The sequence below is a fragment of the Natator depressus genome, chromosome 9 (assembly GCF_965152275.1).
Source record: "Natator depressus isolate rNatDep1 chromosome 9, rNatDep2.hap1, whole genome shotgun sequence".
Taxonomy (NCBI): domain Eukaryota; kingdom Metazoa; phylum Chordata; order Testudines; family Cheloniidae; genus Natator; species Natator depressus.
Genome location: NC_134242.1, coordinates 83,648,281 through 83,663,980, shown reverse-complemented (window position 1 = coordinate 83,663,980; position 15,700 = coordinate 83,648,281). Strand labels below are relative to the sequence as shown.

The following is a 15,700-nucleotide window of genomic DNA, read 5'->3' as shown; positions in this document are numbered from 1 at the left end:
CTCGCAGGGTTCTCAAAAGGCCTAGGCATTTATATGGATAATAAACATCCTGTTACATTAGGGTACAATAATTGTGAATCTTTGTGGTGACCAGGCTGCCAGGCACTGTCGGCACGAGAGCCCTCTCCTCTGCAGTGCCGATTAATGAACACTACAGAGAAGATAAACCAGCCCTCCTATTTATTGATATATGTATCTGTGCACGTTGACTCCCAGGCTCATTTCTCATCTCAGTGGAGCCCAGACCTTTCCCCGTTTGCTTAAATGCTTCAGCATCTTTCTCTCGCCAGGGTGTTTGCAGCAGCCTCTGCATTAACTCTGTGCAACTCCCGGACTCTGCGCCCAGTTCTGCGCCGTGCTATATGTGTGTGGACAGAGCTGCACGCCGCGCAGAGACAGCGGGAACCGGATCCTCGGGCGGGGTAGATGGACCTGGCGCTGCTGAAGCCGGGGCGCGAGGTCCATCTGGCCCTGACCGTCTTCTGGGGGCGCGGGTGGCAGCGCCTCGCCCGACACCAAGCGCCGCGGGCTGGGAAGGGGGAGGAAGGCTCGCGGGAGCGTGTCAGGGCTGCCTACTCCGCCCCTCTCCTTCCCCGCGCCCCGGTCCCGCCGCCTGCACCTGAAGCCGCCCTGACCACTGCCCCCATCACCGGACTCGCGACGCATGCGCGGCGGTTGGCCCCACCCTAGCTGTGGAAGCCCGCGGCCCAGATCCGTGTTGCTCACCGGAAGGAGTTGTGCAATGCACCGTAGCGCGACCGGAAGGGGGACGCTGGTTGGGTGGGACACATCCGCTTTCTTTTGATCGCCGCGGTCTCCGCGTCCCAGAGAGCTACCCCTGCCTTGTCCTCTGCGACGGGTCTGGGTTGGGGCTTCCCTTTCGCTGCCTGTATGGCCGCCTCCGTGGTGAGTCCGCGGGCGACCGAGAGCGGGAGGCCAGAACCGGGCGGGGGGGCAGCTCGTCCTCCAGGAGGGGACCAGGGCCTGGGGACTGCGTGTGGGGTGACCCCCGGGCCAGCCGCCGCGCGGCCCTGCCCGCCGGGGACTTCCGGAACTAGGCACATTTCGTGGCCCTCTGAGCGAGGCTCGCCGAGCGCTGGCTGCACGGGGCCTGCCCCGAGTAGCCGGAATCGGCACTCAGAGGAGGCAGGGCGGAGGGGGTGAGATTTGTCTGCACGTATCTGCAGGGTATAAATGCGCCTGGGGGAGGAAAATGACAGACTGTTGGGGAGGGGGCAGGGGAGGGGTAACTGGGAGTCACTGGGCGAAATGTCCAGGGAAACTTAACTGGACTGTTAAGAAAACTAACATGCCAATTCTCGTTCGAGATCAGTTTGACTGTGGATCAGTCTGCAAGGGGGTCCCTGGAATTCACAGGGGTTGAAAGCCCTGTCGTGTATGCCATAGGAAACAGTTCAGCATTTTGTATCTCATTTTGTTACTGTACATGTTAATTTACTTGCTGGAGAAACTGCTCATAGAATTTTATCAAACCAACTGTTTTACATTGCCTTACATAATTGTGAGGGTTTTGTTGTTGTTTCTAGAACTTTAAAACTTATGTGGATCAGACTTGTAGAGCTGCTGAAGAGTTTGTCAACATTTACTATGATACGATGGATAAAAGAAGAAGGGTAGGTAGATCCCTGACAAGACTCAGTTTTTATCCCCTTGTCGCTCTTGTGTGTACTTCCATTGTCAGACTGATTCTCTTATATACTTCAAGGCTTCTGGGAGTTAGCTACCACCCATCTTATTACTGGCAGAGTCCAGATCTCTGTGTGTATTCTGATCTGCTCTATGAAGTATCTTTCAAAACACTTTTTAAATTAGGGATTCTTAATTTTTTTTCATTGTGTGAGGTGCTTCTAAAGCGTGTCTCATAGATCCCTTCACAACCATGATACTATTTGTCTCTATATTTCTTCGGCAGCTACAGTGCATAGTAAATTTGAATATGTACAGTTAAAATCGGTTGTATTAGTTTCCTTTTTGAGAATATCTCATCTCTGATCTCATGAATTAGTAAGTTTCCTTTCTCCTAACCTTCTAAGCTAGCAGTGTCCCTTCATTATAATTGAGTTTGGGTATCTCTAGAAATGACTGAGGAAGAGACAGTGGTTCCAGCATCTTATGATCAGGGAGTGCTCCATGGACTACAGTGGAAGAATTGCTGATCTGAATGCTTTTTCACGCACTTGTTTAATGTGGTGGTATTTATGGATCTCTAGATGAGTGTGCGTGATAGAGATAGCAAGAGGTCAACATAGACCCTTCTTTAAGGTTTGTATTATAGAGCTCAAGCACTGGCCTGCTTCCTCAAACATACTACGCTGTGTTCTTTTGTAACTTTTCAGTGGCCCTTGTTTATATGCATGTTAATTTTATTCAGGTTGCACTTCCCTATGTTCTTTTTCTTAATGGGGAATACTTGGCTTTGGCTATGCTGGGAAGTGGTTCAGTTCCATCCCTTCCCCCTACGAGAAACAGCTGAAGAACCCGATCAGTGTCTATATTGAGTATTAGGCACATTGTTACGTAACAAAATAAGTTACGAAGAAACATACATTCATTTTGTGTAGTTGTTTCAATTCTTGATCAGGGACGGTGGTTGCTAATGGAAGCCAATGTTTGAGTAGGACACTTCAGTCAGTTCTTTATGAAAGAGGATCTAATATCTGCAATACTGTTTTAATTCTTCTGATCATATGAATGTGTTTCCCATATTGGCAACAAGTAGCTTGATTTTTAATAATGGATTTTTTCCAAATATGTTCTCATAATCCCTTTAGGTGTTGGCTAGACTTTATCTGGACAAAGCAACATTAATTTGGAATGGTAATGCAGTGTCTGGACAAGAAGCACTGAAAGAATTTTTTGAAATGTTGCCATCTAGTGAATTCCAGGTTAATATGTTAGACTGCCAACCTGTTCATGGTAAGGTTATTTTATAATTCCGGGGTTTTTTTTTAATAGTTGTAGAATGTGAACAACAAATATTGATTGATGTGGCTATTAGAACAAGGTAAAGAAAAGACCTGATGGCTGAAATGTAGGGCTATTTTTAAATAAAGGGGTGTAGTGGGAGGGTGACTCCTTAAAACTGTACAGTAGAATTTATTAAACTTCCTCTTTAAGAACACTTACTCAGATATAACCTTGATATTTTCATGCACTGAAGCAGTTACTCTTAATATATTAAACTAACTACATGGCATTGTAACATAAACAGTGCAAGTTAAAAATAGCATTAAAAAGCAACATTTGCTAATGAACAAGTTACCACAGGTGTTTCTGTTAGTAACAATACAACATAAAAATCAGTTTAACACACATACTCTTCCAACTGTTTGCTAATAGACCTGGAGCTGTGACTTGTATGGAAATGATTATTAGTTAAGTAGACACTCTAGCATTTCACATAAGCAGCTGAGGTGATGGGAAATTGTGCATAACTTTTTTATTCTTTTACATCTTTCATTCTCTTTGTGAAGAGCAAGCTACTCAAAGCCAGACAACAGTCCTTGTAGTGACGTGTGGGAGAGTAAAATTTGATGGCAACAAGCAACGTTACTTCACCCAGAATTTCTTACTGACGGCACAAGCTACACCTACCAGCACAGTGTGGAAGATTGCAAGTGACTGCTTCCGCTTCCAGGATTGGGCCAGTTAATGGGGACTGAGAGGTGATTGCTTTCCCTCTTCATTGTGTGACTTTAGCTCTCTGGACAGTCATTCTCTAAACGTGGAAGACCTTTATCCCTTCTAGTGTGCCGTTCGTTCTGGAAGTACTGCAGATCTGTGTTGTGCTAGTCCTAGTGGCCCAGGACTTAAAGGCAAATGTATTTTTGAAATGGAAGAAGTTTGCTCAAGTTAATTGGGCCCCTGTGAAATATTTAAGGCAGTGAGCCAAAGGGCATACCCGTTCCTGAAATTTGTGTTAGTGATTCACTCATGTAATGTTGAAATCATTCCTGTAAATGCCTTACTTACAACTATCCTGCTGCTTCAGGAACTTTTTCAGTAATATTGAATGCTAAAATCTCCACTGCTTGAACAGTGAATCCATTTATACAGATGTGCAATCATTTCAGCTTAGAAACACCATCTTTGAAGCAGACACCTATGACAGTGAGAAATGGAATTAGTTGCTCCTATGTGACGTGTATGAAACTTTAGAACTGCTTATTTTGAGCCTTGAGCTTGATCTGGCAACAATTAGAGTTCTTTTTTTTTTTTCCAATAAGAGTGGCCACATCAAAGTAACTTCTCATATTTTAGATGGGAGAGATCCCACTTGGAGTTGTAGTGTCACCAATGAATTACATGGTTTGGGGGATGGGGGAATAAAGGGATTGGTAAACATAGTCATGCTTTCTGCTTCCTCTCTGAAAATTGAAAATATAACACTTGAACATGTGTAAACTCTCAAAAAATCATCTGTTGTAAAGCCAGTGTTTAGTGTCCTCGATGTACAAGGAATACAACGCTTATCAGGTGCCTCCTTTTGGCTTAACCCTGTTAATATTTGGTTAGGATCACTTATGTAGATCTAGGTCCACACTAACAGCTCTGTTGAATGCAAAGGGAAAGGACAAGCATATTAAGCTGATTTGAGAAGCTGCTTCACTTTCTTTGGAAGTCTTGGAGTATAAGCTACATATCAGTCAGCTGTTTCATCCTTTGTTTTCTATAGCTAGTAATTTCATTATTACTATGAAGCACAACATACTTATTTTATTGCAACTTTTTCTCCTATTTTGAATTTGCAAGGTTTTACCCCATCAGTCTGAAACATTATAATAGGAAAGTGGCATTGAAATTGTATATATGATATGCTAGTCATCTCTTTAGTGCAGTTGTTCAGAGTAGATGCTTTGACTACTGTGGTCCCAGAAGGATATTAACCTCTCAACATGAGAAAACTTTATCTTCCTTCAATCCAAAGTTAATGCGCAACTTTCATTTGTCTTTCTTCTGTTTGGTTTTTATTATGGGTTTCTCAGAATATGGTTACCTTAAATTGCTATACTCTTGGTTCTATTTTTTAAATTTTTTTTATTGTTTTAAAGTTTAGAGGGTAGCTTGCTTTCTTAACCTGAATTAATGCTTTAGATCTCAGGATGGCAGCACTTCGTGTTCAGACTGCTAATCTAAGTTGAGCAAATTAAAAGGATGGAAATCTAGTCACATAGTAAGTACTTGAAAACACACACTCTGCTTGTAAGTAAAAATCTCTTTGACTGTAACTTGTAAATCTGATCTTAATTTCATCCTGACGGATGTTTTGACAATTCACAAGGCTGTTTACCTTTATACTTGTAAGGCTGGAATATGTGACTGGGAAACCACTCATTTTATTCCTTATAAATCAGAAAACAGAAAATAAACCATACTTTAAAAACGTATGTATACTTAACATATGTTTTTAACAAATAATGGTATAAGTTGATATAAAGATGAAATGGTTGGCTGCACCAGTATTGAACTTAAAGGGTTTCTAGAAATGTTTATATCATTAGGTTGGAGAATTTGTAATATATTGTCCAACTCTCTTAAACGGAAATTTTTCTATAGTTAAAGTCGGAAATGGTCTCTCTAAAGTCCTTGCTCAAGAAACTTTTTCCTCTGTTTTCCTACTTTTGAGAAAACAGGAATCTAAAAATGGCATAAGGACTACAAAACTGTTTAACGTTGTAGCTGTCGTAAATGTATTGCGATTGTGTGCATAGTGGAGGAAAGATTGACCTTTTTAACTGTGTAATGTCATCTTGCAATAATGTTGGGAGGTTTTCGTATCTTTTCTACCAGATCAAAAGAAGAATTAACGTTGAAGTTACCAGCTAACTATATAGCATTGTTGAACTGTGGTGGTGTTGTATTATGGTTACAACTCACTGTTTCTTACAGATGAAATTCATATTCCTAATGTATCTTGTCTACAGATGGTATCAGTATAACTTTTATCTCTAGAACATTTATGGGTGAAATTCCAGCACTGGGCTTCTGAATTATGAAGACATTCAGTCTTTAGAACACAATGTTCTTATACCAAACAAACACATTTATACTCAAGTAAATATTTATTTAAAATTATTGGGATGACGCCTTAAATCTTAAATTAGCATCTAAAATTGTCTAAAACTTTCTGTCACAACAGTGGAAGTTTTAGATGTAGATCTAGCTGTTCTATACATTCTGTTCAGATGGAAGCAGGTTTGGGCTTTAAGTATGGCTGGTGCTCTGAGTTCTTACTATTTGAAGCATAATTTAGTGTGTGCACAAACTAACCTAGTTGTACAGGCTCTGCCTTCCATTGTGCTTCGTGTTAATTTCACAGTTGGAAGTGGATCTTGGCTGTTGCTAGCATGGATTTTTGTGGAATTGGTGGAAGTGATGATCTTCCGCACTATTCTTCCTGCTTCCCTTCAGTAGAGCTATAATAAGGTTTTGGCTTTGGAAGTTGTTGATGGTTATGTCCTCGTAGCTGGAGGTGATCTGTCTTAAAGAAAAGGAGCATACTCAGGCTGCCATAATTGCCTGCTAACCAAAATTCTTAATACTTGTGCAAAATCATAAGAACTAAACTGCATAGAAGTCCAAACACTCTGATGCTTTCCCTTGCTATTCAAATAGTAAATTCTGGGCATGTAACAAAGCAGTCATACAAAATCAAGCTGAAAATCTAAGCAAATGCAAATCCTAATACCTTTTGCTTATCTTGTATTGCCTCCCTTGGTCAACTTTGTTTGACATTCTAGTTATGTTGCTTTGCTCTTTTTAGCATGCCACAAATTTAAAGTGCACAGTGCTGCCATTTCTTGGAGGGAAGTATTTTGTCTTCAAAGGCTAGGTAACGCTTGTTATCTGAGAGAATTCTGAAATATAAAAAAGTGATGCTTTTTTAACATCAAAATAGCTTTCCACAAACTTGAATGTTTTTATAATCTTTTGCAACTATTTAAGACCTCTTGTAAGGGTGTCACTTTAAAAAAAATCGTTTGATCTGGTACTTTATTTTTATTACAAGCTTTCATAGTGTTTTCTTACTATATTAAAGTTCAGGAAATAACATTTGGCTCTTCAACTTTGCTGTTTGGGTTTTGGCATTGGGTTACATATGTTCTAATTATTGCCACCGTATGGTACTCAAATGGCTCAGAACAGAGCTACCAGTGTACACGCACGCTCCTTGGTGGTGGTGGTGGTGTCTCTCCTGTGATGAGAAAAATGAACTGATGATGGCAACTGATTCCACAGTCATGTGCATCAGCAGTAATGCAGCATAATTGAGGTAAATGATACTTCAGAGCGCAGAAGTAAAAACTCTGGGGAATGTGGCAGTTCCCTTGGATAACATTCACTGAAGTTTACATCACCATCTAACAAATTCTAAGAAGTCGTCAGCCAAACACATAGTGTATGCAAGATGCTTGGACGGTAAATGTCTTCCTTGCCCTTCCCCCCAAGCATAGACTATGCCTATGCTCTATATAGTCTATGGATAAATAGAACATTCACCCAAAGAACTAAATTCACAATGTTTTTCCTTTTTAGCATCAAGAATGGCTGAGTTCAGTAGACCAATTGGCTACTAATGTTACAAGTTTACACTCAGGTGCTGACCACCTTCAATTTTCATCAACATCAATAGCAGTTAAGGGTGCTGAACTCATTGGAGGGTTGGTCACTCAGTGAAAAGTGCTTTACATTTTGTTTAAATGTGAGCCTAAAAACTCTGTGCTGTACCTACCTTGCGGGGGCTCCCTGAGGGTGTCCTTTGGGCTGGAATGCTGCCTAGAATCTCTTTAGTGTTGTGGCTCCACCCCCACCATGCCCCTCTCATGGTGGCACAACATTTTTGTACAAAACTTGTGACGGGTCCTTGGAGGACAGCCTTACAGTTGTTTTTTGCATTGCCAATTCCCCACGGCCTTTCTTGCTCCTCTGGCCATTTTACCTAGCATAAAAGTTCTGGAATGGGGGTGAGGAGCTTAAAAAGAAGTAGGGCTTTCAAGCGATTAATCACTCTGTTAAACAATTAGAATACCATTTATTTAAATATATTTGGATGTTTTCTACATTTTCAAATATTTTTGTTTCAGTTACAACACGGAATACAAAGTGTACAGTGCTCACTTTATAGTCATTTTTATTACAAATATTTGCACTGTAAAAAATAAATAGTATGTTTCAATTCACCTCTTACAAATACTGTAGTGCAGTCTCTACTGTGAAAGTGCAACTTACAAATGTAGATTTTTATTTTTTGTTTGTTTGTTCTATAACTGCACTCAAAAACAAAACAAATTAAAACTTTGGAGCCTACAAGTCTACTCAGTCCGCCTTCCTGTTCAGCCAATCACTAAGACAAACAAGTTTGTTTACATTTACAGGACATAATGCAGTCTGCTTCTTATTTACAGTGTCACCTGAAAATGAGAACAGGTGTTCACATGTGTCATAAATATAAAGGGAAGGGTAAACCCCTTTAAAATCCCTCCTGGCCAGAGGAAAAATCCTCTTACCTGTAAAGGGTTAAGAAGCTAAAGGTAACCTCGGTGGCACCTGACCAAAATGACCAATGAGGAGACAAGATACTTTCAAAAGCTGGGAGGAAGGAGAAGAACAAAGGGTCTGTGTCTGTCTGTATGATGCTTTGGCCGGGGACAGAACAGGAATGGAGTCTTAGTACTTAGTAAGTAATCTAGCTAGGTATGTGTTAGATTATGATTTCTTTAAATGGCTGAGAAAATAGCTGTGCTGAATAGAATGAATATTCCTGTCTGTGTGTCTTTTTTGTAACTTAAGGTTTTGCCTAGAGGGATTCTCTGTTTTGAATCTAATTACCCTGTAAGGTATCTACCATCCTGATTTTACAGAGGTGATTCCTTTACTTCTATTAAAAGTCTTCTTGTAAGAAAACTGAATGCTTTTTTTATTGTTCTAAGATCCAAGGGTTTGGGTCTGTGGTCACCTATGCAAATTGGTGAGGATTTTTACCAAACCTTCCCCAGGAAGTGGGGTGCAAGGGTTGGGAGGATTTTGGGGGGAAAGACGTGTCCAAACCACGTTTCCCAGTAAACCCAGATAAAGTTTGGTGGTGGCAGTGGAAATCCAAGGGTAAAATAATTTTGTACCTTGGAAGTTTTAACTTAAGCTGGTAAAAGTAAGCTTAGGAGGTTTTCATGCAGGTCCCCACATCTGTACCCTAGAGTTCAAAGTGGGGAAGGAACCTTGACAGCAAGGCACTGTTGTAGCCAGCCTTGCAAGGTATTTACGTGCCAGATATGTTAAACATTCGTATACCCCTTCATGCTTTGGCCATCATTCCCGAGGACATGCTTCCATGCCGATGATGCTTGTTAAAAAATAATGCATTAATTAAATTTGTGACTGAACTCCTTGGGGGAGAATTATGTCTCCTGCTCTGTTTTACCTGTATTCTGTCATATATTTTATGTTATAGCAGTCTCAGCTGATGACCCAGCACATGTTGTTTGATTTAAGAACACTTTCACAGCAGATTTGACAAAATGCAAAGAAGGTACCAGTGTGAGATTTCTAAAGCTAGCCACAGCACTCAACCCAAGATTTAAGAATCTGAAGTGCCTTCCAAAATTTGAGAGGAATGAGGTGTGGAGCATGTTTTCAGAAGTCTTTAAAGAGCTGAGCTACACTCTGATGCAGAAGTTACAGGACCTGAACCACCAAAAAAGAAAATCAACCTTTTGTTGGTGGCATCTGACTCAGATGATGAAAATGAACGTGGGTCAGCCCACATTGCTTTGGACTGTTGTTGAGCAGGACCCATCAACGGCATGGAAGCATGTATTCTGGAATGGTGGTTGAAGCACGAAGGGATTTATGAATCTTTACTGCATCTGACATGTAAATAGCTTTCAACACTGTCTACAACAATGCCATATGAATGCCTGTTCTCACTTTCAGGGGACATTGTAAACAAGAAGCGGGCAGCATTCTCTTGCAAATTTAAACAAACTTGATTGGCTGAACAAGAAGTAGGACTGAGTGGACTTGTAGGATCTAAAGTTTTACATTATTTTGTTTTTGAGTGCAGTTACGTAACAAAAAATCTACATTTGTAAGTTGCACTTTCACAGTAGAGATTGCACTACAGTACTTGTAAGAGGTGAATTGAAAAATCCTATTTATTATATAGTGCAAATCTTTGTAATAAAAATAATATAAAGTGAGCACTATACACTGTATTCTCTGTAAATTGAAATCAAATGTTTGAAAGTGTAGAAAAAAATCAAAAATATTTAATGTATTTAAATTGGTATTCTCTTGTTTAACAGGGTGATTAAAACCAATTAGTCACGATTAATTTTTCTGAGTTAGCTGCGATTGACAGTACAAGTCATGGACAGGTCATGGGGCTGTGAATTTTTGTTTATTGCCCATGACCTATCCATGTCTTGTACTATAAATACCCCTGACTAAATCGTAACCTTACCCATCATCCACTCAGTCCTTGGACTCTCTACAGAGTATGACAACATTTGCTTGATTACATGGTGTCCACTAGGACTCATGCCTCCCAAAACAGTAATTCAGACCCTTTAATAGTTGAATGAGTCCCAAAATATTTAGCTAGGTGCTACTGGGGGGGCCCTGGAGGGAGCCAATGCTCTGGGATGGGGCACAGCTAGGTGCTGTTGCTCTGGAGGAGAGGGAGCAGCACCAGCTGCCGGGGGTCGCAACCCAGCTGCCGCTGGGACCGATGCCAGGGGTCGCCGAGCTGCAGCTGCTCCTGCTGCCCCTGGGACCGGCTGCACCGGTCACTGTTCAGGCAGTCCGGGGCCAGCTGCCCAAGCAGTGGCTGGTACATCTGGCACCCGGGGCAGCTCAGAAATGGCCGGTGCAGTTGGCTGTGGGGGCAGCTGCTTGGGCGGCTCTGGGGTTAGCCACGCTGGCTGTTGCAGAAATCATGGAGCCCTAACAACAGGGAATGAACTATTGTCTCACCCCACAATGATGGTCCTGTTGCGATGTAATTTAGACACCTTGACACAATAGTGAGGGAGAAGCTTGTAGGATTGCAGTATATTGCCCCAGATATTGAAGTTATCAAGCAAACACCATTTCAAGGTCTACAGAGCATTTGTCTCTATGATTCATGTGATCCTGCTGAGGCTGCCAGTCAGCGTCAAATGTCTCAGGGGTTTTTGTGATGTGAAAGTTTGGCTGCTTGGTATGGGATTGAGACCCACCAAATCAGTCCTTCTAGCCTACTGAATCACCAGGCACCAAATCCTGTCTTAAATAGAGATTCCATAGTTAAATACTTCATATTTTGCTGTGTATATTCATTGAAACAGACTATGCTAGAAAAAAACAAGTTTAAATTCTAATGTGCAAACCACATAATTAAATCTTTAAAAAAACCCTGCTATTACTCCAAAGTGAATGAATGGATGGATGATCCTGTGTCATACAAACAGTTTAAAGTCTTGGTGACTCTACGGGAGGCTATTCTAACATTTCTATTCATCTAAATGAAATGTTTAACTATGTGGTTACACTATGAACTCTTCTTTTTTTTCCCCCGTCACCCACAAGAAAATGGAATTGATTTAGGAGGCCCAGTGCGACAGGGGTCAATGTTGGCTTTTCAAAAAAGTTTTGTGAAGTATTTATTGTGTGCACCCCCATTCAAGAAAGCATGGTTGGGCCAAGCATTCCAGTCTGATCCTCCTGAGTGCTAAGCTTTCCCATCTCCCACTGAATCAGATGTAGATCAACCTTACTGAAACTCAGGAACTGAGGATACCCAGCACCATGCAGGAGCTGACACTGACCAACTGCACCATGGGGCATTTCGATAGTATTTTTTGTTAGTCATGGAACCTAACTCATTCCATGAATTTCTTCCCCAATGTGCCTACATATCTGTCTTCCGCTTTGATTGTTGATGATTTATGGATAAGAACGGAGTAAGGGCTACAACACCCAGAAATACAGCACAGTGCATGCATGGAGCAGGAAAACAGCAAAAGACAACCCAAATACCTATTTCCATCTTCAGTCATAGTTGGGTTCTATATCTCCTTAAATATTAAACTGCTCAGCATTCATAACACAAAGTGAGTTACAATCTTTGAGAATTAATGCTACTTGTTCTGTGATGTGGGGTGGCAGCAGGGCCATGCCAATTAACCAGGTGCTAGGTAGTTTGTAGGCATAGGAAATACAAACTGGTCTTGCTTAGAGATTATCACTATGAGTCCTGTCAGGGAAATAATATAACTTATTTTCAGTTGTGTAGCTTCTTTTCTTCGGTAATCAAGTTTTCAAAGCATCCCTCCAACAAGACCCTAATGCAGCCAAGGAAACGATGTGTCGATCTTGGTAGAAGTCAGTTGAGATACAGCGTATCTTTTTAGAAAGACAACCAGTCTAGTTCACCCTGAAGTTGTGGGCTGACTTACACAGGAGGACAGAGTAGATGATAAATAATGGTTCCTTCTGGCCTTAAAACCTATGAATAATAATAGCACTGATAGCTCTTTACAAATATTAAAGTGCCATTATCAGGTAGTTTGGGACCCTCTTTTCTCTCCAAATCACTGCTTTACAAGCCTAATATTTATTAAATACATTTTCATCTGATTGAAAATAATTCAGTGTAAACTTTGTTGGTTGGGTTGGCTGTAAATATCCCCCTCCAGCGCTGGCAACACAAACAGTTGCATAACTGTCTCGGACCACAAAGACATATTACCAAGAATTGTTTAGTTTGTTACAGAAAGAAAGCTAAAGACTTAACTCTTATTTCAACAAGTATATAACTTCAACTTCAACAAGTATATAACAGAGTACTAATAACTACAGTAATTGTCTTAGAACATAAGAATGGCCATACTGGGTCAGACCAAAGGTCTATCCAGCCCAGTATCCTGTCAACTGACAGTGGCCAATGCCAGGTGTCCCAGAGGGAGTGAACCTAACAGGTAATGATCTAGTGATCTCTCTCCTGCCATCCATCTCCACCCTCTGACAAATAGAGGCTAGGGACACCATTCCTTACCCATCCTGGCTAATAGTCATTAATGGACTTAACCTCCATGAATTTATCCAGTTCTCTTTTAAACCCTGTTATAGTCCTAGCCTTCACAACCTCCTCAGGCATGGAGTTCCACAGGTTGACTGTGCACTGTGTGAAGAAAAACTTCCTTTTATTTGTTTTAAACCTATATAAATAGTAATTTCAAGATATGTTGCACACACATTTTGCTGCAGAATACTAACATTTTAATTATTGAAATATGCAGACATCATACACACACAACACTGTTTTATGTATCAAAACTGCTGTGTTACATAAGGCACAATTTCCTACAGTGTATCTTCTATGTTAAGTACAGAAGATTAAATCCTGGCTCTACTGAAGTCAATGGCAAAGCTCCCATAATACACTAAACATAAAATTAATAAGGGCACTTTAATAGTCTATCAGTTAAACAATTTAACTGTCTTACAGAAAAAAACAATAAACAAAGGATGGAGTTGATGTGGTTGGAATGCCCAATGTAAATTTTTGCATATCTAGGTTAGTTAGAGAACTTGTTTTGTATTAGAATCTGTATCTACCTTTATTTCCACACTTTAAGACTTAGGTTTTATTAATTAACATATTCTTGGAATTACATTTTTGTAACTAACTTTATTGTAAGTTATCAAAGTGACTGGGGAATTTCCTTGGTTTTGTTACAAAAACACAAGTAGTATATTATCAGCATAAGTCAGGCTGCTGTCTGAATTCTAACATAGATATAGACTCCTGCAACCATTTGGACTTCAGTACATACAACTTTTGTTCCAGGGTCCTAATTTTCCTCTGTGCGCTCCAAACTCCTCTCCTCGGGTTAGGTTCTCTTGTGTGTACTCTCTCTCACTCCCAGTCCATGCATTGTTGTAAGATTTATAGGGAAAGATTTGGATCACAGAAGCACCAGGCTTTGCTAGGAGCTGCAGACTTGGTGTTGTAGACTTTATTTGAGCTGTTGAAGTCATAGCATAGGGAGGGTGTGACAGGGTAGGCCACTATGATCACTGTTACAAGGTTACAATATATATTGTACAAAGTATACCTTGTGTGGTATCGTCTGAAAAGTCATAATCTGCTGATTATTATTATCCTGGTAAAGTGTAGCAACACTATATGTAAAGTCATAAGAGTCTACTGTATGATTGGTTTCAGAGCAGCAGCCGTGTTAGTCTGTATCTGCAAAAAGAAAAGGAGGACTTGTGGCACCTTAGAGACTAACAAATTTATTTGAGCATAAGCTTTTGTGTGCTACAGCTCACTTCATCGGATGATTGTTACTGAAATATGATGTTATTCTGGGGAACACCCAAAAACCAGTTCCTCAGAGACAACAAGGCTATCACCTAGTTAAGTGAACATTCTTCAGCAGTGGGAGAAAGTGAACAAGAAATTTACATTCCATCACAGGGATGGCCTAAAGCTCAAGTCCACAAGAGACAGGCTGTCACCAGATGACTCAGCTGGAAATTGAAGATCTTTCTAGAACAAAGGACTGAATTATAAAAGGGGTGAAAACACTTTATTCTGCTCCTCTGTTTATCTCTGATGGCTACATTATCAACATCTGAAGAACAATAGAAGGACATACTGAATTGCTTGGGGTAGTCCTGGCTGGAAGGAAATCCAGCCTCTTTATAGCATGTCAGTGAGAGAGACACATTTGCTCTGAATCCATTTTAGTTTAAATTAGATGTCAGTTGCATTTTATCTTGTATTTCTTTTGTAACCAGTTCTGACTTTTATGCCTTGTTACTTGTAGTCACTTAAAATCTATCTTTCTGTAGTTAATAAACTTGTTTTGTCTAAGCCAATGTGAGTTTGGACTGAAGTGTTTAGGAACCCCCACTTGAGATAACAGCACCTGTGCATATCATTTTCCTTTGATAAAATGACAGACTTTCTATGAGCTTGCTTTGTGCAGCAGATGCTGGGCAATACAAGCGGCACATTTCTGGGGGACAGGGCTGGAATTGGGAATTTGCTGGTGTTTCCCTGTACATAATTCATGAGTGGCTGGCAGAGCATTTATGTAACGTAGCTGGGAGTGATTTTGCATGCTAGCGGCTGTGTGTGAACAGTCCAGGTGTAGATGTTTTTACAGCAGAGTGGTATAAAAGGCACCCCAAGTTGGATTTTCAAAGGAATGCAGCTGTTCAACAATCCAGATTGTACCCTGGGGAATGTCACAGAGGGACAGGCCTCATTTGCTATATTTTTTTAAAAAATGCTGTATGCAGTCTTAATGCACTTAAGTCTTTTCATCATAGTGTTATAGGGGTAGATGTTACAAAGAAACAGATAATTTTCATGTAATTTAAGTTATTGTGAGTTTCTTTAGAAACAGTTGCATTTAAAAATTGATCAAAGCAATTTTGCAGTAACAGCATTTTTAGTTCAGATAAAACTGAATATGACTAGCCCATCTAAAGAGACATACCTTATCCTATATAATGCTTGAAAACATTTGAGCAAAAGAAAAATATCTAGAGATACACTAACCAAAATAAATATAGTAAAAAATGAATGCAATTCAGTCCCAATTGTTAAAGGACAACCATGTTACAAGATAAACCTTTTGCATTACACAATCTGTTTTTTTCATCTCAGTAGCTACTTGGTGATGTA

General features: G+C 40.5%; 2 protein-coding genes across 3 annotated transcripts in view; both read left to right on the top strand.

The window, feature by feature from the left end:
* The first annotated feature begins 766 nt into the window (after window positions 1-766).
* On the top strand, window positions 767-10,027 carry NXT2 (nuclear transport factor 2 like export factor 2). Of its 2 annotated transcripts, XM_074962500.1 has the most exons (5): window positions 767-906; window positions 1,548-1,634; window positions 2,793-2,937; window positions 3,495-3,686; window positions 5,116-10,027. In XM_074962500.1, the coding sequence occupies exons 1-4, from the start codon at window positions 892-894 to the stop codon at window positions 3,671-3,673; spliced, it is 426 nt and encodes a 141-aa protein (XP_074818601.1). In that variant the 5' UTR covers window positions 767-891; the 3' UTR covers window positions 3,674-3,686; window positions 5,116-10,027. The 2 variants fall into 2 exon arrangements, with proteins under 2 accessions (XP_074818601.1, XP_074818600.1); XM_074962499.1 differs by having other exon boundaries at window positions 3,495-10,027.
* Window positions 10,028-12,000: 1,973 nt separating this feature from the next.
* LOC141993236 (uncharacterized) overlaps window positions 12,001-15,700 on the top strand; it is a 53,347-nt gene continuing 49,647 nt past the window's right edge. Inside the window, exon 1 of the mRNA XM_074962664.1 lies at window positions 12,001-12,110. Within this exon, the coding sequence (XP_074818765.1) occupies window positions 12,001-12,110 (110 nt within the window). The remainder of the gene's footprint in view (window positions 12,111-15,700) is intronic.